Below are 25,326 nucleotides of genomic sequence, written 5' to 3'. Positions count from 1 at the left end.
CATGGTCTTTGCTATCACTTGTTATGCGTCAGAGAGTTGGACAATGACTAAGGAGGATAGAAGGAGAATTGATGCCTTCGAGCTGAGGTGTTGGAGAAGAGTATTGAGGGTACCATTGACTGCTAGGAAAACAAACAGATTCTTCCTGGAAAGGGTCAACCAGGTTTCTCCTTGGAGGCAAGGATTCTAAGGCTCCGTCTAACATACTTTGGATATGTTGCAAGGAAGGACAGATCCTTGGAGAAGGACATCATGCTTGGTTGGGTGGAGGGACAGTGTAGAAGGGGAAGGCCCCCTATGAAGTGGATTGATTCAGTGACTGCAGTAATTGGGATGGGTGTGTTGCAGACAGTGCGATTGGCACAGGATATAGCAGAGTTTAGGGATGTTGTACATAGGGTCGCTATGAGTCACAAGCGACTCGATGGCACATAACAACAACAGCAACAGCTATCCAAGAAGATAAGCATATTTCTAATGCTTCCTACTTTGTGGGAGTGATTGAGAGAGATGGTAGCAGAATAAAGTGCCAGGCCTTTCCAATATTCCCACCAATTTTTTTTTAAATCACGGAGGAAAAGGCATTATGGGAAAGCCCCTAGCTTCATTTAGTAGATTCTACAAATATTGGAGAATTCATGATATTTATGGAAAACTCCACATTGATTCTCAATCAATATGCAACAGGATGTGATTATTCTTCAAATCTATGCCCAGTCTCTGCACGTTCAATCTGCTTTTAAAGGCACTTAAATAAAGAAAGCAATATTCTCATCCATTTTATTTCTCTTCAACCATCCCCCAGCTCCTGTCTTAGATGTACTTATGTTGTTTTGACAAACAGCACATCTCGCAATTAAATTCTTTACCAACAGAATGCTGGGGGCCCGGGCTGCGATCACTCTCTTCATACAAAATCATTTTGAGATGCGCCATGCTGATTAATTATACTGAAAGCAGCTCTAATGATAGTTTCAGAATACAGAATTAATTCATATAGCATGGTAAACACAAATGGTGGATTTTCAACCTGATCTATGAAACCATTATGGCTTATTGGGCAAATACGTACCTTGGCGTGAGCCTGATGCTGAGCCTTGGCAGAAAGTATACCTCATTGAGGAGGAATCCCTGGGAAGGGACCTTGATGAGGAAATGCTCTGCACTTAAGGCAAGTAAATTTCTGTATAAGTGTGGTTGTCATTGAAGAAAATGTAAAATGCCCTAAAGGATAGAGGAAAAGGTGTTTAAGAAGGTTAGTGATTGCCTGAGATTATTGGTCTGAGGTTGTCTGTAGTTACTGGGTTTTAACCAATAAAAAATATTCTCATATTCTTTGCCCCTTTGTATTGTCATTTATAAAGGACTTATTACATGTCAGACATTGGTACCAAGTGCCTTAAAGGTACTAACTTATTTCTTTTTCTACTATTGGGAATTTTTGGTGACATCGTCTGGAGGGAATTGCACTGCAAACCTAAAGGAAATGCCTCTCTGACAGTTCAAACCCTTCTGTGGTTCCGTAGGAAAAGCATAAGCAAGTCCTTCCCTTGTGATTTACAGCCTCAGAAAACTTACTGGACAGGAAGCAATGAGTATTCTGACTCAACAACAGTGAGTTTTGAGAGTGAGCTTCTTTGTTTACTTTGCTCTGACTGAGCACAGTGAACTTTCTTTTTTCTTTAATTTCTCCATCCAAATGCACCAAACTCATTCTTGCCTTAGAATTTTTATACTCTGGTGGCATAGTGTGTAGCATGCTGTGCTGGTAACCAAAAGGTTAGTGGTTGGAAACCCACCACCTGCTCCATAGAAAGGTAAGTCGTTTCATCTAGTTAAGATTTGGTAACTTTGAGTCAGAACCACCTGGGTGGTAGTGAGTTTATTATGTCTCCAGGGCATTTTGGTGACACTGTGCTTAAGGCATTCAACTGGTGACCAGAAAGTCAGTGACTGGCATTAGCCAGCTGTCCTGTAGGAGAAAGATGATATGGTCTGCCTTTGAAAACATTTACAGCCTTGGAAACCCTATAAGGAAGCTCTGCTCTATCCTCTAGAGGTACAAATAGTTGAAATCTACTAGATAGCAGGGTATTTTACTTTGGATTCCCCCCCCCCTTTACCTGGGAATTCTTCCTTCAAATCTCTGAATGACTGAATGTTTATTACTCAGATTTCATCTAAAATGACACCTCTTTGGAGTCCTGCTCTTACCAAAACCCATTTAAAAATCGTTCCATTCAGGCATTACTGAACCCTTTGCTTTGTTCACTTGTTTTAAATGAAAATAATATGAAATTATATTTTATTGCTTGTTTACTGTTTTTGTCTTAATTCTTCACTCCAGTAAGAACTAAACTCTTTGGGGGCAAATACTATAGGTTTGTTCACTTTCCTGTGAAAGGAATACTTTGCCATTTTCCTGCTCCGTACTTGGCTCATAGGAACCTAAACGTAGGTTCAGATCTCCTAACTATGAATAAATGACCTGCCTGAGGTGAAAAACTAGTGAGTTATGGAGCTGAAGTTCCAACTTGGAGCTTTATAACTCTGGACTCTGACCTCTTGACTAAGTTGCCATTTGCTTGCTCCCAACTTTTACCATGTCTGTGGGCTGTGCCCATTTGTCTTTGCTCACTTTTACTTAACACGGCCGTGAGAACACATAAACAGAGTGACCAACTGATCATCAAGGTGATAGTCATCAAAGGTGTGCCAGTCCACAAGGTATAGCCCAACTTAAAGCTGACTGATGAGATTTTTGTGTCTAGTGTGCATTACAGTTGAGGACATGGAAGCTGTGTGGTTTTCAAAGGTATTAATTGTGTTGTTATGCACCATCAAGTCAAGTACAACTGATGACAATCCAATGAGTAACAGAACTGAACCTTGTCCTGTCCTGTGCCATCCTTATCATTTTTTATAGAAATGGGCTCATTGATACGCTAACTGTGTCAATCTTACCTCACTGAAGGTCTTCTTCTCCTTTGCTGACCCTCCACCTTTCCATAAAATATCTTTTTTTCCCAAGGACTGCCCTCTCCTACCACCAAGCCCAAAATACATGAGATAAAATTTCACTATCCTTGTCCCAAAGGAGCACTCTTGTTGCATTTTCTCTAAGATGTATACATTTTTTCTTTTGTCAGTCTGTAGGATAGTCATTACTCTTTCCCATCACCATGACACAAAGATAGGGTTCTTCTTCTGTCATCCTTATTCTTTGTCCAACTTTCAGATGCATAGCAAGCAATTGAAAAGACCATGGCTGGAGAGGACATGCTTCATCATATTCCATCATGTGAATGTACCATAATTTCTCAATCCATTTGGTTCTTTGGACATTTAGGCTGTTTCATTGTTCTTTGATGATGAATAACACTTGTATGAACATTGGTGTACAAATCTCTTTTTGTGCCTCAGTTATAATTTTCTTGGGGTACATTCCAAGCAGTGGAATAGCTGGGTCATAGAGAATTTCTGTTTTTAACATTTTGATGAAATGCCAAAATGCCTTCCAGAGTGGCTGTATCATTTTACTATCCCACCAACAACGAACAAGAGTTCCTATCTTTCCCTATACTTTCCAAAGGTTATTACTTCTGTCCTGTCAAACTTTGCCACTGCTACTGGAGTGAGATGGTATCTTATTGTGGTTTTAATTTGCTTCTCTCTTATTGCCAGTGATTTAGAGCGTCTCTTCATCACACTTTAGTCTTAATGTCACTGTATGTCGTTCCTCTTTAACACTTTTCAGAGGGTTCTAGACAGCAGATTTTTCCATTGTAACACTTCTTTTGATTTCTTGACTGCTGGTTCCAAGTGTGTTGATTGTGGATCCAAGCAAGATTAATGTATTTGTTGAAATTAATTTGACTGCACACAACAACAGCCACAATTAATTTAGTACAAGTGTCCGAGGATTTATGACTGTCTACTTTTGCCTTTCTGTGAATGAGAAAGATAATGAGATATTTTACTGTTAGCTTTAGAGATGTTGTTGTTGATTGCTGTCGAGTTGAGCATGACTGATAGTGAACTTATAAATAAAAGGCCTGAAGCCTTTCTATAACTATTGTCATTTATCAAAGTTCATAGAATTTCCAGGGGCATGTTGTTTAGGAAGTGAATGCCACTCCTGCTTCCAAAGCTTTAGAGTATAGATTGAAATTCAGTTGATCACTCTTACCTAGCAGTTTTAACTTTATTGCATGTCACGGGATTCTGCATCTTCCATAATTGTTAATGTGTTATTTGGCTCTTTCAGCTAGAAAGAGGCTAATAATCAGAATGATTTTAGAGAATATTTCTCTCCATATTCATCAAGGCATATTAAATAACACATGTAAAGAAGACCTATCTGCTGCAAACTTTTTTTTTATGAAAAACAACAAAAACCCTAAAGCAAAACAAAAACTACACTTTCATTGTTCTATACTTAGAACTAACTCATAACTAACTCTCCTGTGGGTTTTCTGAGGCTGTAAATCACGAGAGGATATTTTTATGTAAATAATGTGTAAACTATAGCCAGTCACACAAGACACTGTATGTTTGTCTTGGAAGATACCAAGAAAGCTGAGGGACAGAGAGCTTAACTAGGACTGTACATTGAGAGACCAACAGGCCTCTAGTTGAATAGACCTGGATAAGGGAGGAGACTGAAAATTCCCCCTCAGACTCACCACAGCTATTAATTTACCTGTGGAAGCAAAGATAATGAAACTTCATTGCAGATACTTTGGGCATGTTGTTGGGAGGGATCAGTTCTTGGAAAAGGACATCTTGCTTGGAAAGGTGATACTTTAATGTAAGAGAGAAGACAGACCCTTGACAAGATGGATTGACACAATGAATAATGAGTTTAAGTGCTAGAAATGATGAGGATGGCACAAGATAGGACAGGCTTCAGATACATTGTTCATACGGTTGCTGAGTCCCTGTTAACCCAATGGCATATAACAACAACAACATGGCCTAGAGGACGTTTATAAAGTTCTTGTATTTAAGTTTTCCAAGCTGTCAAAGGAGGTATTAGACAAGTTTGCAGCATCATAAACTACTCAAGTCTTTTCTTATTTCTTACATGAACCTCATGTGATGGAATAATTTTCAACTCAATTGCACATATTGAGTAAAGACTATATTCTCCATTGTAAAATATTCTAAGCCATAGTAAACTACCAATCAGCACTTCTTATATACATGGGAATAACTAGTGTTTCTACACAGAAATGAAAAGATCCCAGACAAGGAAAGTTATTCAGCATTTTGGTATGTAAGCTTTGAATGTATCAGTTTGAGGTCTGTCTCTGAAATTCCATCCCTCATTACTACTCTTGAGTGAAAGCCACTAGACTGGGTCATCTCTTGGGTAACTCCAACTACCAATGGGTCTCTGAAGAAATTTTATAGTATATAGGTAGGGAAGAGAATGGAGGTTGCATGGAGTTCATGGTAGAAGTTTGAAAAATTCTTTTTGTTTAAATGGAATTTTTTAAATTTAGATATTTGTTGATTTAGATGAAGTTATGAGCAATGATAGAGAAATTTCAACCACCCTTTACCTTGATTCCCCTAATGGAAGTGCTGTGTAACAACAGTCTAATATTTCAGTCACGATGTGGACATTGATATAATCCACCCATCTTATTGAAAATTCCCCAGTTTCACTTTTACTCTTTTGTTTACACACCCCACCCCCCTTTATTTAGTTCTATAATACTGTATACTATAATACGTATCCACCATCAGTGAAGATACTGAGAAGTTATATCACCACAAACACTCCTCATGCTACCATATTTATAGCCAAACCCGCTTTCTTCCGCCTCTCACTGTGCACCTAACCCCTGGAAATCACTCATCTTCTCACCAATTCAAATATTTGTGATTTCAACAACACTAAATCAATGGAACAATTCAGTATGTAATATTTTAGAATTAGCCTTTTTCACACAGCAAAATATTTGACAATCTCTTTTGTGTGCTATCTATATCTTTACTTAAAATTAGCTTATGATGAGTTGACAGACCCACGTGTGCATGAGTAAAATTATACTTCATAAGGTTTTCAGTGGCTGATCTTCCAGAAAAAGAGTTTACCAAAGCTTTCTTGAAAACTGCCTCTGTGTCAGCCTTTGGACTAGTAGTTGAGCATGTTAATAGTTTCCCTCACCTAGGGACACGTAGTTTCAATAGTTTATTTTTTATTTATTGCTGAGTAATATTTCATGGTCTCACATATTTTGGGCATGTAGCCAGGAGGGGTCAGTCTTTGGAGAAGGATATCATGCTTCGAAGTGTGGAGGGACACAGCACAAGAGAGGAAGATCCCAGATGAGAATTAACACAGCAACTGGTGGAATGTGGGTAGTTGTGTCGAAGACAGTGAGACAGACTCAGGATAGAGCAGGGTTCAGAACTGTTGTGAACAGGGTCACGATGAGTTGTAGTCTACTTGATGGCACACAACAACAATAATATTCCATGGTGTTTTCCACCCAATACTTCGAGTCAGTGCGTTTAAGATTCTATGATTAGCCGAAACAATTGCCATCTTGTTGATGTCAATTTATGGCAACCCTCCAGTGGGTTTCCCAGGCTATAAATTGTGTTCAGAGCAGACCGTCTCATCTTTCTCCTGTGGGGGACAGGTGGAGTCAAAATACTAACTCCCTAGTTAGAAAACCAAAGTGTAAAACATTATGGCACTATGGCTCCTTACAGTTATTGTTGTTGGGTGCTATCAGATTGGTTTTGAGTTATATCAACCCTACGCACAATAGAGCTAGTCCTTAAATTAATAGAAAAATAGAGCAAGTCAAAACCAAAGGCAAGAAGTCTTATAACAGAGTAACTTCAGCACTAATTTTTTCATACTGAGTTACTTGTATCAGCACTGAAAGCCAAGATTTGTCTCTCCCCCTCTAATTAAAAATTATGGGAGCTCTGGTGGCTTAGTGGAAAGAAATGGTGCTGCCATCTGAAAGATATGTAGTTTGAATCCAGTAGTTGCCCTGTGGGAGGAAGATGGGCATTCTCCTCTTGTGTGATTTATAACCTCTGAAAACCTGCTGCAAGGCCACCTATAAGTCAGTTCCGATTCAAAAGCACTTAACAATTAACTTATGTGAGTGATTATTTTTTAAAGGGAGATAGTAACTGCCAAAGTACTTGCAACATAAACCATGAAAATATTTTAATGATGTAATCTTTCTCCTGATTCTCTATTTGTTGTGTGAATGCTTCAAATTATAAACTTTTGAGTCTTTTGGTCCCTTTTGTCATCACCCCTCCCTCCACATGAGCTGCAACTTTGGTTAATGTCATCTTCCACTCATGCTTGAATTTAGCTGCTGTGTCTTTCTGAAAATGTGCTCATGAGACAGAGGTTATGCTTCATGAATCTTGGATAATGTTGTGGGGACATACAAGGTCTTCTGTCTGATACAAGGAAGGAGGGGCAGTTGGAGGAGTGAGAGCGAGGAAGGACTCACCAATAACAAAACTCCCAGAGAATCGCTCACTGATGTGAAATGTCAGGAAAACACTGAATGGGTGATCTGTCCAAATTATAAGGTTTCCTTTAGATTCAAGCCTAGAATGTAATGGGCTAAAATGCGAGTATGTTTTGGAAAGCTAAATTATATTAGCTGGTGAAAGTCACAATTCACGGGGGTCCTAAATTGAATGATAATGTCCTGTGAACACAAAAGTCTTTAGAATAGTGACATTTCATTGTTAAACAGATAAAGCTATACCTAGAAGAAACACTCTCTCTCTCTCATTTAAAATAGCAGTACCTGCCTGGTCCCCTTTGTAGCAATCACAGTGATTCAGAAAATCATTCTTTTGGACTTTGTATTTGGCATCACCAGTGAAACAAGTGTTCACTTGCCATTATTAACATTTCTTAAGTTCTTAATATGTACCAGAAAGAGTGCTAGCCAACTTAAATGATTTAAATGTCATCATAACTTTATAACATATTAAATGCTGTTTGTTGTTGGTTGTTTTTTTTTTTTCCATTTGAGAGGCAGAAACTCAGGGACATGGAGAGGTTAGGTTACTAGTTTGATCAGTTGCAACTGAGTTGACTCATGACAAGCCCATGTGTGTCAGAGATGAACTGCTCTATAAGGTTTATCAGTGGCTTATTCCTATGAAGTTGGTCACGAGGCTTTTCCCCCCCAAGGCGCCTTTGAGTGGACTTGAACTTTCAACCCTTAAGTTAGCAGTCAAGAGAATTAACTGTTTGCACCATCCAGGCACTTTAGAGAAGTTAAATTAATTAACCTGCCCCAAATTGCACCAACTAACAATGTGAGGGTTGGGAGCAAATAATGATGAATGTTGAGTCTAATTCTGTCAAACTCTTAAATGGGGTGGGGAGAGCAAAAATGACCTTTGACGTATCAAGATCCCAGAAAGAGATCTTATCTGAACCATGGAGAAGAGCCAAGAAAATCCTGAAAACTATGGGTAGCTGCCTGTGGTTTTTTTTTGTTTTTTTTCCCTGTTCATCATTTAACCCAAACAGGGTATGCAGGTAGGACCCAGCTAGAATATATCATGGAACAACGCATTATGCTAAGCGAACTAACTCAGCCCTATAAGGACAAATACTGTATAAAACCATTATTGTAGAATGATATGAGAATCCAATGGAAGGAGCAGAGGGGTGAGGTTGGGCAGAGGGGTGGGCTGGGGGTGGTAAATCATAGGATACACAATATGATGGGTGGAGGGAGGGATGAGTAAAGGAAATGGGAAAGATCTACTTTGAAAAACAATGTTTAAGAACTTTGTAACGTTTTTGGATGTGCATAGGGATTTGATTCTTAGAAGGTCTCATTCATCTATTTTATCCTCTCCTGGTTGTAGATTTTCCAGGATTCTTGGAAGACTGTTTAAAATGTTGTGAATTAAGACATCTAGAGTTCTTCCAAACTTTTCTTTAATAAAGTTTATAGTCCTTGGTTTTAGTCTTAGGTCCACAATCCACTTTTAATTGGTTTTTGTATGGAGTGAGGTATGGATCTTGCTTGAGTTTTCTGCAGATAGTTTTCCAATTTTGTTAGCACCATTTGTTAAAAAGACTGTCATTTCCCCACTTAACTGATTTCATCTCCTTGTCAAAAATCAGTTGGCCACAGGTAGATGGGCTGATTTCTGGATTCTCAATTCTATTCCATTGATCTATGTGTCTGTCATTGCACCAGTACCACACTGTCTTGACCACCACGGCAGTGTAGTAGGATTTAAATTGGAGAGTGAGATGCCTCCTACCTTATTTCTCTTTTTAAGGAATGCTTTGCTTACTCTGGATCTCTTTGCATTCTAAATGAAATTGGAGATTGCCTTTTCCATCTTGTTGAAAAATGGAATTGGTGCTTGTATTGGGATTGCATTGAACGTGTAAATTGCCTTTGGTAGTACTGTCGTTTTCACAATATTGAGTCTCCCTTTCCATGAGCAAGGGATATTCTTCCACCTCTCCAGGTCTCTTTTGTTCTTGTAATAATGTTTTGTAATTTTCTTTGAATAGATAATGTGTGCTTCTTGTTAGGCTTACTTCTAAGTATTTAATCTTGTGATTAGCCATTGTGAAGGGTACTGTTTTTCTCAGCTCCAGTTCTACTTTTTTTTGGTCACTGTTGCCAAAGCCAATTGATTTGTATATGTTGATCTTATATCCTGCCACTTTGCTGAATTGGTCAACTAACAGGAAGCCACTGATTGGGTAAAAATATTTGGTAATGACATGTGAGACAAGGGACTTATATCTAGAATTTATAAAATACTTGAGCACCACAATAAGATAAAGGTAAATAACTCAATTGAAAAATGGGCACAGGATATGAACAGACACTTCACCAAAGAAGACATTCAGATGGCAAACAAACACATGAAGAACTGTTCAAAATTCCTAGCTCTAAGAGAGATGCAAATCTAAACAACTATGAGATATCATCTCACACCAGTCAGAATAGCAAAATTTAACAGAACAGGAAACATCAAATGTTGGAAAGTTTGTGGAGAAACTTGAACCCTTATTCACTGTTGGTGGAAGTGTAAAATGTTGCAACCACTGTGGAAGGCAGTATGGCGCTTTCTCAAAAAGTTGCAAATAGAAATACCATTTGACCCAGCAATTCCACTACTGGGAATTTACCTTAAAGAAACCATAACCGCTACCCAAGCAGATAGATGCACAACCATGTTTATTGCGGCTTTGTTTGCAGTAGCAAAAAGCTGAAAACAACCCAAGTGCCCATCAATAAACAAATGGATAGAGAAGCTGTAGTATATTCACACATTGGAATACTATGCAACATTGAAAAACATGGAACTCATGAAATATTATGCAAAATAGGTGACCCTGGAGGACATTATGTTGAGTGAAGTATCTCAGTCACAAGAGGACAAATACCGCATGGTACCACTGTTGTAAAGCAGGACTGACCTCAGGGTTGAGGGAAGACAGAGAAGGAGGGGAGGAAAGATGTATACTGCATTGAAACAGATGAGGAAGAGAACTGGGGATATATGATTGGATATTATTGTCATGACAGGAGTCCAGAATGAAGGTTGCACAGTGGAGTGAACCTGGGGGGAGGGATTGCATAACAATGAAAAAAGTTTTTCTTTTACTTTTCAAGGATAAGAGTGAATTGGGGGAAGGGAATGGACAGGGAGAAAAATGCAACAATGAATGACTGGAAATCCTAAGTCTCTGTAAATGTTTAATAAAATTAATAAAAGAAAACCTTTGTAAGTAAACCAGTATAAAATAATAATAATAATAATAAAGCCCTCAAGTCCAAATGTGATCCCAGTAAACATAGTGATAAAAATATATATGTACAGCGCTTTAAATCTCCCCATGTAGCGAATATTTCTTTCAGGAGCTACTACCTAAAGAATCTTCATGAATAAATTGGGATAATTTACTTCAAAACCATTCTAGAGCAGTGCTACCCAGGAGAACATTGTGCAGTTATGAGAATGTTCTGTATCTGCACTTCCCAGCACAGTAGTCACCAGCCAGGCACATGAGTGACTGAGCATTTGAAATGTGACTATTGAGATTAAGGAATAGAATTCTTTTTAGTTTATTTAATTTAAATTAATTAAAAATTTAAATAAAGCTTGTTTGTCTACTATAACAGATAGCTCTGTTCTGGACTGTAAAGATCTAATTCCAGCAGATATCATAAAATTTGAAATATCCTGATTCTTCATACCCTTTCCATCTCTTTCCCTGGGCATGAGAGTGAAGAAGGCAGTTAGGAGGGTACGGGGTGGTTGAATAAAATGGTAACATTAATTTGCATGTTTATCTATCTCAAATTCAAACTGTGTTTTGTTGACAAAATTTGGGAAGGTTGACAGTTTGGCAGACCTGGCTGTCCCCTTGCCTGCATGGATGCGTCAGCAACGCATTGATCTCATATTCAACTGTAAAGGCCCTTCTATCTCCAAGGATGGACTTGTTTTTAAAGGCCAGTTCAGTATTCCCTTTGCATCTCACAGTTAGATTAATTTTAAAGGTATAATTTACTCTGCCATTTAATTTCATTATGTGTTTTATCTCAATATATCCTAATTATTTCCAAATTGGGATCAGAGAAATTATTTTGGGGTAAGGAAATGAATTACATTATGAGTTTTTGAGGAACATACCTCTTGCCATCAGACTGGCCCTGAGTCATAATAAATACTGGTGTTTCAGAATAGAACAGTGCTCAATAGAATTTTAAGTGCCTCGTCTTTGGGTATTAGGTTGCCAGGTCTTTATTCTGTGGCATCTCTGGGCATTTTGAGCAATTTGGGTATTTTATTTTTTAGGAATGGAAAGGAATAGCATTCTCTAGTATTATACTATCTCTAGTTTGATGAACCTTTTAGTTAAATGAGTTTATCACACATGTGGATTCTTCTCTTACCGAAGTTCTTTTTCCATTAACTGTATTTGATGCTTTTATTGGATGTAGGAATTAGATGACAGTGTCTTTAAAACATACTATTTGAAGCCTTCAGAACCTGCAGTGCTGTGTCTTACAGGTGCACGGTGAATTGTCATTGCTTTTTTTTTTTAAAAAAAAAAGAAAAAGAAAAAGACAGACATCTAGAATAACCACTTTGTGTATTTCCTGACACTGGAAACAGATACGGTTTAGGATTCCTTTTATAGTTTCTTCAGCTAACGTCTCCAGTGACCACTCAATTGTGGTCTCGTAGTAAATCAAAATTTCTTTGAAAGACTTAGTCCTGTTATATAATTACAAATGTTGCACAAAGTAATCTTCCTAACTTAAAAGAAAAGCAAGTTTCTGTTTCCTTAAATAAGAGAGACTGCCATGTATGGTACATACCACTTTGTGAAAATAAGAGACCATTTTAAGATTTTTAATAAGATGAAAATCTTCACCACCCTCTTTTTCCTCCTCCTTTTAAATTAACCTACAATTGATCAGGCATACAAATCAGTTTCAGGCTGTGTCAGACTTGGATAGTCAATGTTGAATAGAGAGAAAAACTGCTTAGCAAACGGCCTCTTCACACTTTCCTCTCACTGGAAGTTTAGGTTTCACACTGATGAAGCAGAATCCCCTGCGTTCTGAACAGACTCTCAGTCATTTCCTCTGCATTTTAATAAATTAGATTTTAGAGAAGAAAATCAGCTTCGCAGGAAGGACCATGAGCAATGCGTGCTTCCCCAGGCCACAATGAGTCACTGTTGTTGAGACATGAGAAGCAAAAGTCATCATTTTCAACCAGAATGTGTTTGGGTCAAAGAGGGGAGGCAGTGGTAGTTTTAAGAGTGGCAAACATGGTTGGGGGTCCGTGGAGCTGTAGACTTTGCCCAGCAGGACTGGCAATGCACAGGCATAGACCAAAGCTTAGAATTTTCCCCTTTGCTCTGGCTTGGCTAATGAAACGGCAGCATTGCCCAAGACTCCATAAGAATCAGTGCCCCTTTGGCCAACTCAGAGAAAAGTCTTCCTTAGAGGCTGAGACCGCCATGTGTGCCAATCCTTGTAAAGCGTTTCACCTCTTCAGAGGCTAATGCCTCTCAAAACCAAGAACAATTAAAGCAAGAATCTTTCCAAGCAACTGGGGAATTGAGCAAAATAAATCAGAAATCCTCAGCCTTCGCTCTGGAGGCTCGCCTCATTATGAGAGCAGATCTATTAGCCCTCTTGCCATTGTCTTTCATTTCTCAAGTGAGGTGATTCTAATTAAATTAATCTGCATGTCAATCTATCAGTGATCAATCAAAGAGCCTGAGGTCCCCCCTATGCTGCAGGGTGCTTGCGGCTGACAGGGGCTGATAATGGAGGAAGAAATAAACTGTCGAGCAAAGTTAATTAGTCAACATAATAGGTGGATTAAACGGGAGCTGGCTGATTGCTGTTTCCCCGTGTCAAAGCATGAGGTGGGAGCTGAAGCTGCAATTACAGACAATTATTATATTTGGTTGTAAGAGGTCGCATGAATAAACATATCTCTGTGGGTTTCAGTTTTAATCCCCTACCCCATTTAATATAAGGAGAAGTGTAGGTCATTTCTTCTCATTGTTTTAGTCAAAGTTCTGTGAGCCAACACCTTTGCCCGTGTCTTTTCCGACAAACCAAGTTTAGAGTCACTTTATGAGATGACCCAGGTGTCTGAGGCATAGCGTGGGCCAGTGCTTTGAAACACAGACTGAAGACACTTAGTGGGGATTTTTTTGGTTTTTTTTCTTTTAAGAGTGGTGGTGTGGGTTGTGACGGTGATGATGGGGGGGGCTTGGTTGATGGATCAAAGCTAATATAGGAGCAAAAATGAACAAGAAACCTCAAAAAGGCACCTAAGAGAGAGAGAGAGCTGCATCCCAGCTCTCCTGGAAGCCTCCCCCTTTTATTTCTCTATCCTCTTAACCCTGACACAGTGGGGGGGGATATTTTAAAGATTCAAAAGATTTTTATTTGCATGATCAACTGTGATATCTGCTTCAGTGTCTAAACTGAAGGGTAATTTAGGTGAAACACAACCACCCTTGTGTAAAAAAAATATGCTAATAAAGATCCTCTTGTTAAAATTATGGTTAACAGTGTACCTTCTGCTGTATAACTATAAACTGTGCAATTTTACTTAAAACTGCATCAAAAGCGTTCCATGCCAAAGACCCACTCATCAATAGCTTCTCTTGTTAGACTTGTACAGCGTAAGCACCAGTTATTATGTGAAATAGCTATGCAATTTTCTTCAGCTCCCAGCTGTTATTTATTTAACTTGAGTTTATTACCCTCCATGCTTTTATATTAAAATGTTCATTCATTCCTCTCTTCTATCTCCAGGTCGTGGTGTCTACAACAGTCAACGTGGATGGCCATGTCCTGGCAGTCTCTGATAACATGTTTGTCCATAATAACTCCAAGCATGGGCGGAGGGCTCGGAGGCTTGACCCCTCGGAAGGTACGCCCTCTTATCTGGAACATGGTAGGCGAATCATTTTCATTGGTTGACATTATTACTGTAACTGTGAATTTGTTTTGGTTTCTTTCTTCCAACTCCACCACATTTTCTATCTTGTTTCAAATGTCAATCCTATTTTCAATGTGTTCAGTTTTTGACAATGCTGGCTTTCCTTCAATGTTTATACTTCAGGTATGAAGCCTTATATTTAGTGATAGGGAAATTTATTTGAGGGCCACCCTTTTATACTGCTGCGATTTACCTTGGAGTTGGTTGATGAATCTTTTCCACAGGTTGAGAGAGTGAGAGACTGGGGCTTCCTCTTGCTTTTACAGCTTTCACTTGACTAAAGAGCAAAGGCCAAAGTTCAGATGTCCTGCCCTTTGCAGCTCCTTCTCAGCACCAGATGATGAAACTGCTGTATGCAGACGTGCTTTGGTAGACGGAAATAACAGTAGTTTTAAGAATCCGGTACATCCATTAGTACTGCCTTTGAGAGGACTTGAGGAAGCCCGATAAACTTTGAATCAAGGAAAATGAAGGGCACTCACAGAAGCTATGGAGTGGATTCAATGCATCTCTGAATTTTTTTTTTTGTGCCCTATGAATCTAATACAACCATCTATCTGTCCATCCATTCATTCATTTATCTGTATGTCCAAGAAGCAGACGTTGTGATTCTCATGGATACCAATCACCCTACTACAGACAGGCATTCTCCAATCTCCTCAGATAAAAACTCTTAACCTATTTCTCACTCTTCACTTTCCAGTTTGCTGCATTCATAGTGTCATCTTAAAAAAACTACCTCCCCATTGCCTTTTTCCCCACCATGGACAGTGATACAATTTAAAATGCCAAATTTCACCCTTCTCAGCTGGCATCTCAATTTATTAAATACACCACTATCAACATCTTTTGACGGTTGGGTTCCCCCCCCTCCCGTGTTAGGACACACAAACTATACTTGTTATTAATTAGCCAAGTGTAGCATTCTTTTAAGGGACTCTTCACTACATCCAGTTTTACAAGCTTTTTAAGTAAACCATCATCTTGTGAAGGCTGCTTCTTTATGATTTCATTAGTGCTGGGATGGATGGATATTACTTTTTTGCAGGAGGCCATTTGAAACACCTGCTCATGATTACATTCTTAGTGCCATTTCTGTATTTAAAATCATTCTGATCCACACTTTACAGCCAATGTTGTCCTTCTGATACCCTTGAAGTGATTTAAGGCATTGTATGACTGGTGGGGTCCAGGTGAAAGGTGGAAGGAAAATATAGGTAAATATGCAGTGAGCACAATTTGAAGAGTACAGGTATAAAAAAAGGAAGTTCTGCTTTTGCCTGTGACTGGTTGCAGTAGTAACTGTTCTATTTAGAAAATCTGTCAGTGTAAAATCTGTTCATTAGAAAGTGACAGTTGAATTGTACTCCACGTGTAGACTACATACACCCAATACCTCCTGCTCCTGGGAAGTCCATGAGGGGTAGCTGACATCATGTAGTCCTTCCTTCCACCAAAGGAGGGGGGGGGACTCAAGAATAAGCCAAATAAAACATCACTAACCAAAAGCCCCAAATCTAAATAACCAAATCACAAAATACCAAGGCAGTGGAAGTCTGTAGTTTTGTACACAGGGTGATGTGGAGGGGGGGCTTGAATAGATGCTATTGTTGTTATGTGCAGTTGAGTCAGAACTGACTCATAGCAGACCCTCAAGTGAGTTTTCAGAGGCTATAAAGTGCACAGGAAGAGAATGCCTAAGTTTTCCCCAAGTGGCAGCTGGTGGATTTGAGCAACTTGCATTTGCATTGACAGCACAACTATCAGTACCCCACCAGAAACCCCAGGAATCAGTACTTCTTATTGTTAAGTTCCATTGAGTCAAGTACGACTCATAGTAACACTGTGAACAACAGATCAGAATCATGTGCCATTCTCATCTCTGACACAGTTGAAACCACTGCTTCTGTCACTGTCATTCTGTTCTGTCTCATTGAGGTCTTCCCTCTTCCCCTGACCCTCCACCCTCCTAAGCATGATGTAACAGCCCCTCCTAGCAGCATGCTCAAAGTATATGAGAGAAAGTTTTGCCATCCTTGTTTCTAAATCCAAATCCAGCTTTTGCTTGTCACTCCAGATTCTTTGTGTTACCTTGAAAAAGTCACTCCACATTTTGGGATCTCAGAACTAAGATGATAATTGGTAGAGTGTAAAAATAATCTATGTTCTGGGTGAGAACAGATGATGTAAATAAGGGAAGTGGGTGGAGCTGGGAGCTGGCTTAGTACATGCTTGGCTGCCTCTCAGCCAGTTGTTGTCAGGGGGACAGGAGAGGCTGGGTTTGGGGGTAGTTCATGCTCCACTTTGGTAAATATTAAAATATCTTTTTTCTCAATTATTGGTAATTATTTACATATTTGTAAAACACTGAAAGAAAGGGTCAAATAAAGAGGCATATAATGCCACATAACACCCTTAAACTTGCAATTAAAATATTTTAATATTTACTTGGAACATCATTCCAAATTTCAAAGACTGAAATTTTGTTTTTCTACCTCATTTACCAGGGATTTTTGATGGCACGGTGGGTGAAACATTGTGCCGTCAACCCAAAGGCATGAGGTTAGAATCCACGAGCTGCTCTGGAGGAGAAAAGTGGGCAATCTCCTCCCTTGCAATTTATAGCCTCTGAAAAAGCACTGGAGGGTTAGCTATGAGTCAGTTTCTATTCCATGGCAATGCCGTTCACATTGACCTCGCTTACCAGCACACACAATGCTCATATAACTTATTGTTAGAATGGTCACTTGTAGCTCTTTACCTTCCTTGAGGGGACGTGGCTAAGTCTGTTTCTTCCAGTGAGGAAGCGTGACTTTGTCTGAAGCCTAACTTCATTCTTTCCAGAAGAATGTAAATGAAGAAACACTCTGGTCCTTTGTAATGACAGTAACAAAGATATCTGCTTCTCTGTAGAATGAATCAACCACACATAACCCACCCACTCATTTAGACACTTCAAGCTGATTCATAAATACCTACTCAACAGAGTGACTTTCTCAGCTCTTTCACAGGTGATGAATGGGAGTGGACTAAGATAATAATTTATGTTGATCTGACGATATGACAGTGTCTTGCCATTGAGAAAAAAAAATCATATCGTATTTGAAAACAGTGTTTAAAACTTAAAGAATCCCCTCCCCCCACCCCAATCTGTATCACCATTCCACCACCTCTAGCTGCAATGGCTACTGCAGAGAGAGACAAATAAATGTTTTTACCTTTTGAGAAGTATGGAAGTCTTCATTTCCCCACCTCTGTTTTTGGGCTTTTTACCATCTCATTTATAGGTAACCTGAATTATTTTGAGCTGTTCTGCACATCTCTATTTATATCCTGCTTGTCAAACAGTTGGAAGAAAGTTCCCATTTGTGGCTCAGCTCTCTGCATTTAAGTAGAAACAGAGATCCCGGCTTACACTCAGGCACCATCTCCCCATGTGACCCATAGACTCACAGACCCCTGTGCTCAAATAAATGCCCCTGTATTTCAAGTTGACGAAGGCAAATTTACTTCATAGAGTTCTGTGTGATCTGGAGAGAGTAAGCTGGCATATCCCAGCTCGTGGTAATTGCTCCCCTCCATTATGTTGGTCTTCACTCATAAATGCTAGGATTTTCCTCGCTTGGTTATTTATGAGCGCATTTAGGCTAGTGAGCTTGCTTCTCAATGCTAAAAAGCTCGATGGCAGATGCTCAAGGAGAGGAAAGAGTACTGGTGGGACAGTGGTGAAGTGTTTGGCTGCTAAGGGAATGGATGGTGGTTCAATCCCACCAAGCACTCCTTGGAAGACAGGTGTAGCCTTGTGCTTTTATAAGGTCACTGCCATGAAAATCCTATGGGGGCAATTCTCCCCTGTATTACAGAGTCACTGTGAGTCAGAAGCAACTTCAAAGCAACAGGTTGAATTTGAATTTGAACAGTGAGAAAAAGAGGCAGTCCCAACTCAGAGTGAAACTGCTCTTGAATTCCACTGTTTGAAAACTTCCTTTGACTCATTTGCAACTTGATGTGACAGAACAGACCTGTACTTAGGGTTTTCTAAGCTCTGATTATGTAAGCAGATCACCCAGAGGCCTCTCTCAAAAATACACTGGGTGGATTTGAGCTGCCAAACGTTTGACCAGCAGCCAAGCACTTCACTTAGTGTTTAGCATGACTCCTTAAAGGAGCTGAATTGGCATCGCTAGTGGCCTAGTAGCCAAGAGATTGTGCTGGCAATCCAAAGATACGTGGTTCAAATTCACCAGCTGCTCCATAGGAGAGAGACAGGCAACCTCCTATGTGATTAAGTGCCTCTGAAACCCTACTGGAGGATCAGCTATGAGTTGGTTCTGATTCGATGATAAGTAACAATAGCAAGGTTGTTGTTATGTGCCCTTGAACAACAATACTATGACATAATGCTGCAGCTGGTATGCTTCCTCATCTTCCTGTCATTTGGGTAAGGTCGTGAGGATTATGTTCTGGGCATCTATAAAAGGCTTGGAGAGTGTTGTCATTGTTACTGTTCTCCCGAGCCTCTGGTTGTGTTTACTTGAATGTAAGGCCAGTTGTGGCATCAGTTTCTCTATTTTTTTTCTCCCTGAGGCAAAATGCCGTGGCCTTGCAATGTGAGAGTGTGGAGACCCTGTCAGCTTGCATGCACTAACACTTTATTATCTAATGATCTAATATGCAACAAGGCAGAATGCTGGTGCTCATCATTCTGACATAGAACGCCGGGAGAAGTGACTAAATTACTTTATGTACCATTAGCGCTAGCAGCTATGGTGAACTCACCGGCAGCATTTATGCAAATGGCTGTGAATACACTCTGGTGGCTTTGTCAGGAAGCCTGCTTGACAAGCAGTTTAAATGCTCTTTTTACTCATTTATTTTTAGGGGACATTTTCTTGTTGTGGCCTGCATGTGCTCTCATGTTGTCCTGCTCCCTGCTTTCCACCTCTTTCTCCACTTTGGACAGTTGAAGACTTTAGTCAGCAGGAGAATGAGAGGTCTTAGAATTCAGCCGTTATCAACAGGGGACCCTTTTTAGAGAGCTTAGGTGGTGTTACTTGTAGGGGTTGTGTTACTAATTTAAAGGTGACCAGTTCGAATCTACCAGCAGCTCAGAGGGAAAAAGATGTGCAGTCTCCTCCCTTGCTAGTCACCACCTCCAAAACCACTGCAGGGTCAGCTCTGAATCAACTCCAACTTGACGGCAGTTAATCTGAATCTTCTAGGAGTACAGGTTCAGGCCTTAGTACAGTGTTCTTAGAATTCAGTTATTTATTTTCTTTTTAATTATGATGCATTTGTAAACCTTTATCTACACTTGACAAAAGTAGAGAACACTAGAAACCAAGAGTTTTTAAAATATGAACTTTTGCACATTTCTGACTTCTGACCTGAACAAGATTCTACTTTTCTGATTCAAATATAGAAGCTTATAAAATCATCTCTTCTTTTTAAAAAAAAAAAAAGGAAAATGACTAATATTTAACTTTTTGGACATCGGGACTGAATGAACTTAATTTCTCTTCAATTATTATGAAGAGTGAGACAAAGTATAAACATGCCAGGATCTCCAGAAAAAAAACAAACAAAAGTGGGGTTTGGCCAAACTGACCATCTTTTAGAGCATACAGTCAAGTACTGAGTCAGTGGACCCATTTCTCTGCTTTAATTGCAGCTTCAGAGAGGGAGGATCAGGTTTACATCACCACCACCAGTTCCTTCTGACCTTCCTGAGGCAGTGCCCCTCTCCAGCTGTCCCTGACAATGTGGTGTTATTCTTGCTCTTTAGCATTTGACCTTCTTTAATCCTTTTGTGCCAGACAGAAGCACATTTGCTTCTGTTGGTTGCCTCTGGGTATCCTGCTCTCTGGACTCCCTGGGCCCAGCTGCATTGAAATTTGTTGTTTGATGGACATGTGGAGAAAGATGGCTCAAGCTTGAGGAGACTACTTCAAATTGAGAAGAGAGTGTGGAGCTTCAAAGAGTAATGAGGAGCCCCTCTCTTCTCTCCTGTGTGAGATAAGGCCCTAAGAATTATCTGGTCGCATCTAGAAGAAGTAGCCTAAGGCTGGCTGGCTGGGGAGCTGAACTCCAGTCCTGACTGCTGTGAACTAGCTGTGTGACTCTGAGTAAGTCATTTGGCTTCTCCAGCCCTCAGCTTTGTTTGTTTTAAATGAGAGGGAGGTGGATCACCCTTAAAAAGTCTTTCAACATGCAGTAGTAGTTTAAGGTGCTCCAAACTGGAGCCACTGACGGGTGCCACAGGCAGCTACCTTCTCAGCAAATGGCTTTGAGAAACAAGATTTAGGAAATACTCTGTTTTGCATATATTTTGTTTCAGGAATCACCTACTAAAGTCTATATTATCAATGTAGCTAATCAGTAATCCCTTTTTATTTACTCATTGAGCAACCCCCCCCAACATGCCAAACACTAAGCAGGTTGTACATGGCAGCCACATTCCCTCTGTTTGTGGAATTTGCGATCTGTACATAGAGGAGGAAAACAACCTACTAAACATAATGTGTTTGTTATTAAGTCCTCTAAGTTGTGCAAAAAGGAGAGACCAGAAGGACAGGAAGGTAAGTAGTGAGGCACCAGGAACACCATCTCCAAAGAAATCATGTTTATGTAAAAACCTGAAGGAGGAACACATTATTTTATCAGGCAAAGGGAACAGAGAAAAGTTTCAAGGAAGAAGCAACAGTGTATTTAAAGTGAGTTTTGCTTGGATGAGCACAAGGAACAAACAGGAGTCAGGAATGGGTTTTGTTGCTCCCAGCCGAAGGGCCAGAGGCAGGTGATGAGACTGGGATGATCTCCAAGGCCAGGTCACACTGGCCGTGTGGGCCGGCCAGACTGTGGTCTCAGTGGCCATTGTGAACACGGTAGTGGTGTAAGCTGAGCTTTGTTGAACTCATTTCCAATTCTATGGGTTCCTAGTACCTCATCAAAGCCCTGGGGGAGATTCCCCTGAGTTAGTTGTAACTTTGGTTTTGCCTGCTAGACTGGAGCTCGCTGGGAAATTGTCTGTGGATGGAAACTGCCCCCTGATTCCTCCCTAGTCTGTCAATAGCCAGAGTGTTCAATATAGGAAGAAAGTCAAACATTTTGAGAGTTCGTTTTCCAGATGGCTTTTGTGTATTGATCTGCTTTTATCATGAGGAGCTTAGAGAGATTATCTACTGGCTTCTCTTTGAACTATTGGAAACCCTCACCTTTTCCAGACCATTAGAGTGGAGGAGCACTGCTGTATTTGACCCATGCAATGTATGTTACTTGTCAACCTCAACAAAACTAAACTGGAGAGAATGAAAATGAACTAAAAGCAGCAGTGGTAAACAAAACCCTCCTAGTTTGTCCTCTTCACACCATAAACAATGACTTTTTACAGCTTGTGAAAAGTAAAGGCAGTATGGAGGGTCATCCAGTTCACCCTTCTTTCACAAAAGAGGACACTGGGACATAGAGATTACAGGCAAGCTGGCCACCTTCACAGAAGGGTTTTTACTTACCACTGAGTTGTGTCTCACTCATGGCAACCTCTATATAACAAAATTACCTGGCCCTGTGCCATATTTTGAGTGCCTTCCAGCCTGGGGTTGGAAACCCCAACCTTCCGCCTCTATACTGGGCAATATTCTACTGTAGTCGATAAGGTTTTCACTAGACACTTTTGCAAATACGTCACCAGGCCTTTCTTCTAGTCTGTCTTGGTCTGGAAGCTCTATTGAAACTTGCCCACCGTGGGTGGCCCTGCTGGTATTTGAAATACTAGCAGTGTAACTTCTAGCATCATAGCAGCAAGCAAGCTGCCACGATTAAGAAAAAACAACAAGTGGTAGCCACATAGCTGGTTTATTTAAAAAAAAAACAAAAAACAAAACCAAACCATCTATTTAATGTCCTTCACACTAACTCATGCATTCTGATCATCAGGTGTGATTGCCACACTTGTGTTGCTTCCTGTACCTGGACAGCGGAGGTCTTGTAGGATTTAGGATCTCCTCTTCTGCTTCTTGACTTCATGCTTTTATAGTTCTGTTTGACCTAGGCTTCCCTGTGGCCTCATTGTTCTCTATTCTGGGATTCTGAAACTCAGGAGAAGAACATCTGTAAAATCCCTCCAGTTTTCTGACAGAAATGCCCACCTTTGATTCAAGGGCAGAGGATGAGTGCGTGAAGCCGAGCACCATACTTAGATGACAGCCCTTAATGTGGCTGATTTCTGTGCAGAATTTCCACAAGGCAGGATCAGTGTTGGTAGAGGGTCTAGGTTAAGTAGACAAACACTGGCCTCATCTTTTGTTACTGAGGGTGACACGTTACATATTATCAGTTGAGAGACTGAAGAGCATTATGCTGAATGAACTAACTCAGTCCTACAAGGTCAAATACCATACAAAACCATTATTGTAGAATAAGTATGAGGATCCAAGGAGAGGGGTAGGGTGGAAATAGAGGGGTGAGGATAGGGGGTAGGGTGTTACTCATTGGGTTACACAATTTGATGGGTGAGTGGGGTGAAGGAAATGGGAAGAATCTTGTGTGCAAAACGAGGTATTCAAACTTTGTAAATAAATCAGAATAAAATTTAAACAAAACAAACAAAGAGGAACAGGGACCCAAGACCAGAACATTAGGGTTAAGAATATCCAGGTGTGTCGTCATAACAAGGAGTGTTGTGGCCGTGTAATTTCAAGGGCACATCAGGCTTTTTCTTTGAGCAGTTGGGACAGTGCCTTTGTCTTCTCTTGAATTAGAAAGAACATGGCATGTAGTCAAGATAACGAACAAGGATAAGTAAAGACCGATTTTCAGTGTATCCCCTGAGTAATTCATAAAGCAGATAACACCAGCGATTCTAGCTCCAGGGACTTCCTAGCCAGTGACATCTCAACTTAAGGCAGATTCAAGTGTTCAAGAGCAACAGGTAACTGCTAACTAAGCTCATCTTTGCTATCTCTATTTGGACATGTTGTAACTGACAGTACTGCTAACAAGGGAAGGCTCAGACTTCATCGCCATGCTGGATGGTGACCAGGCCAGGTAGTAACATTTTAATTATTATTACTATCACTATTACTACTGCTTTTGCTGCTGCCACTGTTGTTATTTTTGGAACACTATCAGCTCACTTTTATAGAGAATTTGTTATGTACCAGCCCTGTGGTGAGAATTTTACATATGTCATCTCATTAAATCCCCCAGAAAATTGGATGAGATGTAACAATTACAGACTTCATTTTATAGATGGAAAACTGAGGTGTAGAGAAGGTCTGTAAGTCACCCAAACCCACAGGACTAATTAGAACTGGACCAAGGACTTGACCTTTGGTCGACCTAACCACATAGCTCTGTGATTTTATTATAGTTATACTAGTATAATTATAAGTTTTTAGGAAGCAGTGAGCTACCATATGTGATTAATGTAAATGTTGTTGATTGCCACTGAGTCGAGCATGACTCATAGCAATCCTATGAACAAAAGGCCTGAAGCCTTTCTATAACTATCGTCGTTTATCAAAGTTCATAGAGTTACCAGAGGTGTGTTGTTTAGGAAGTGGATGCCACTCCTGCTTCCAAATTAATATAAATGATACCACTGTATTTGAGCTCTAGTGGCCTACTGGATAATGTGTATGTGAAAAATATCGAATTGGCAAATATTGGTGTTATATGTGTAAACAATTTTAGAAAAGAATAATGAAAAAAAGCATCGACTGAGACTCTGCTGTGCTAGTAATATTGTCATTGTAAACAAGAAGGCACCAACCGGTAGCCCAGTGGAAGGGAGTTACGCTGCCAAACCAAAGGCACTTTATTGGAATCCACTAGCTGCTCTGCGGGAGAAAGATGAGCAGTCTCCTCCACTGGGATTTACAACCTCTGGAAACTCCCTAGAGGTTCAACTCTTGGTTGATCCTGACTGATGGCACTTAGCAGCAACAACAATATTGTAAGCATGTGGAAACCGAGGCCATGAGAAAGAAAGTTTCTCAGAATTGGAAAACAAATAAGCTGTAGGTTCAGAGTTCAAAGTCCAAAATCCAGATCTTAGAGTCTGAATGCTAAAGCTTCATCTCTGTTTTAACACATCATGCAGAAAGTTTTTCCATCTTATATTATATTATTCAAGTAAGACATTTGTCCTGGTACCCCAGATAGATCTTTCAAGTTAGCCTGAAGTGTATCTTTCTTTTTTAAAAAAGGAACATGTGGAATGTGTTACCTTAGAGTTCACATTCTTTCAATTGTTTTCTCCAATGACAATAACACATTCTGCTAATCGAAGAACAAAAGTGCTGATTTTATTTGATGAATAGTATATTTTCTGTGGGACTGGCAAGATAAGAAGTAGGCTAGTAATTTATTTATTCACTAGGATATTCTAACTCATCGGCTTAGAAATCATTTGTTGACCATATGGACTCTCTGGCATGTATACAGAGTGGGGGGAAAGGAGACCAAGACAAAAGAGGGGGAAGCTCCTGTGTGGTTACAAATAGTACCCTCATTAGGTTACTGAGGGGCCACTGAGTCTCCTATTGGAAATAAATGGGAAACGGATAGGGGTTCATGGAGGCAATTTTCTTATATGAACTCCTTGACAAGCCTCTAAATGATGGGAAGCTTCCAGTATTTGATGTTTTATCTGACTTTAACTAGGGGAGAGAGAGAGAGAGAGAGTTTCTCTCTGAGAGAGATAGAAGGAGGGAGGGCGGGGAGAGAGGCAGAGACAGAGACACATACACAGTGAGAGAGAGAGAAAGAAAGAGAGAGCGAGAGAGAGAC

At 40.0% G+C, this 25,326-nt stretch overlaps 1 protein-coding gene across 1 annotated transcript in view; it reads left to right on the top strand.

Moving 5' to 3' along the window:
• Positions 1–25,326, top strand: part of EBF1 (early B-cell factor 1) — a 527,426-nt gene that overhangs the window by 332,126 nt on the left and 169,974 nt on the right. Inside the window, exon 8 of the mRNA XM_006897033.1 lies at positions 14,349–14,490. Within this exon, the coding sequence (XP_006897095.1) occupies positions 14,349–14,490 (142 nt within the window). The remainder of the gene's footprint in view (positions 1–14,348; positions 14,491–25,326) is intronic.

Source organism: Elephantulus edwardii, unplaced genomic scaffold, assembly GCF_000299155.1.
Source record: "Elephantulus edwardii isolate Elephantulus edwardi_28Jun2011 unplaced genomic scaffold, EleEdw1.0 scaffold00197, whole genome shotgun sequence".
NCBI classification, from domain to species: Eukaryota; Metazoa; Chordata; class Mammalia; order Macroscelidea; family Macroscelididae; genus Elephantulus; species Elephantulus edwardii.
This window is presented reverse-complemented; position numbering and strand designations above follow the sequence as displayed.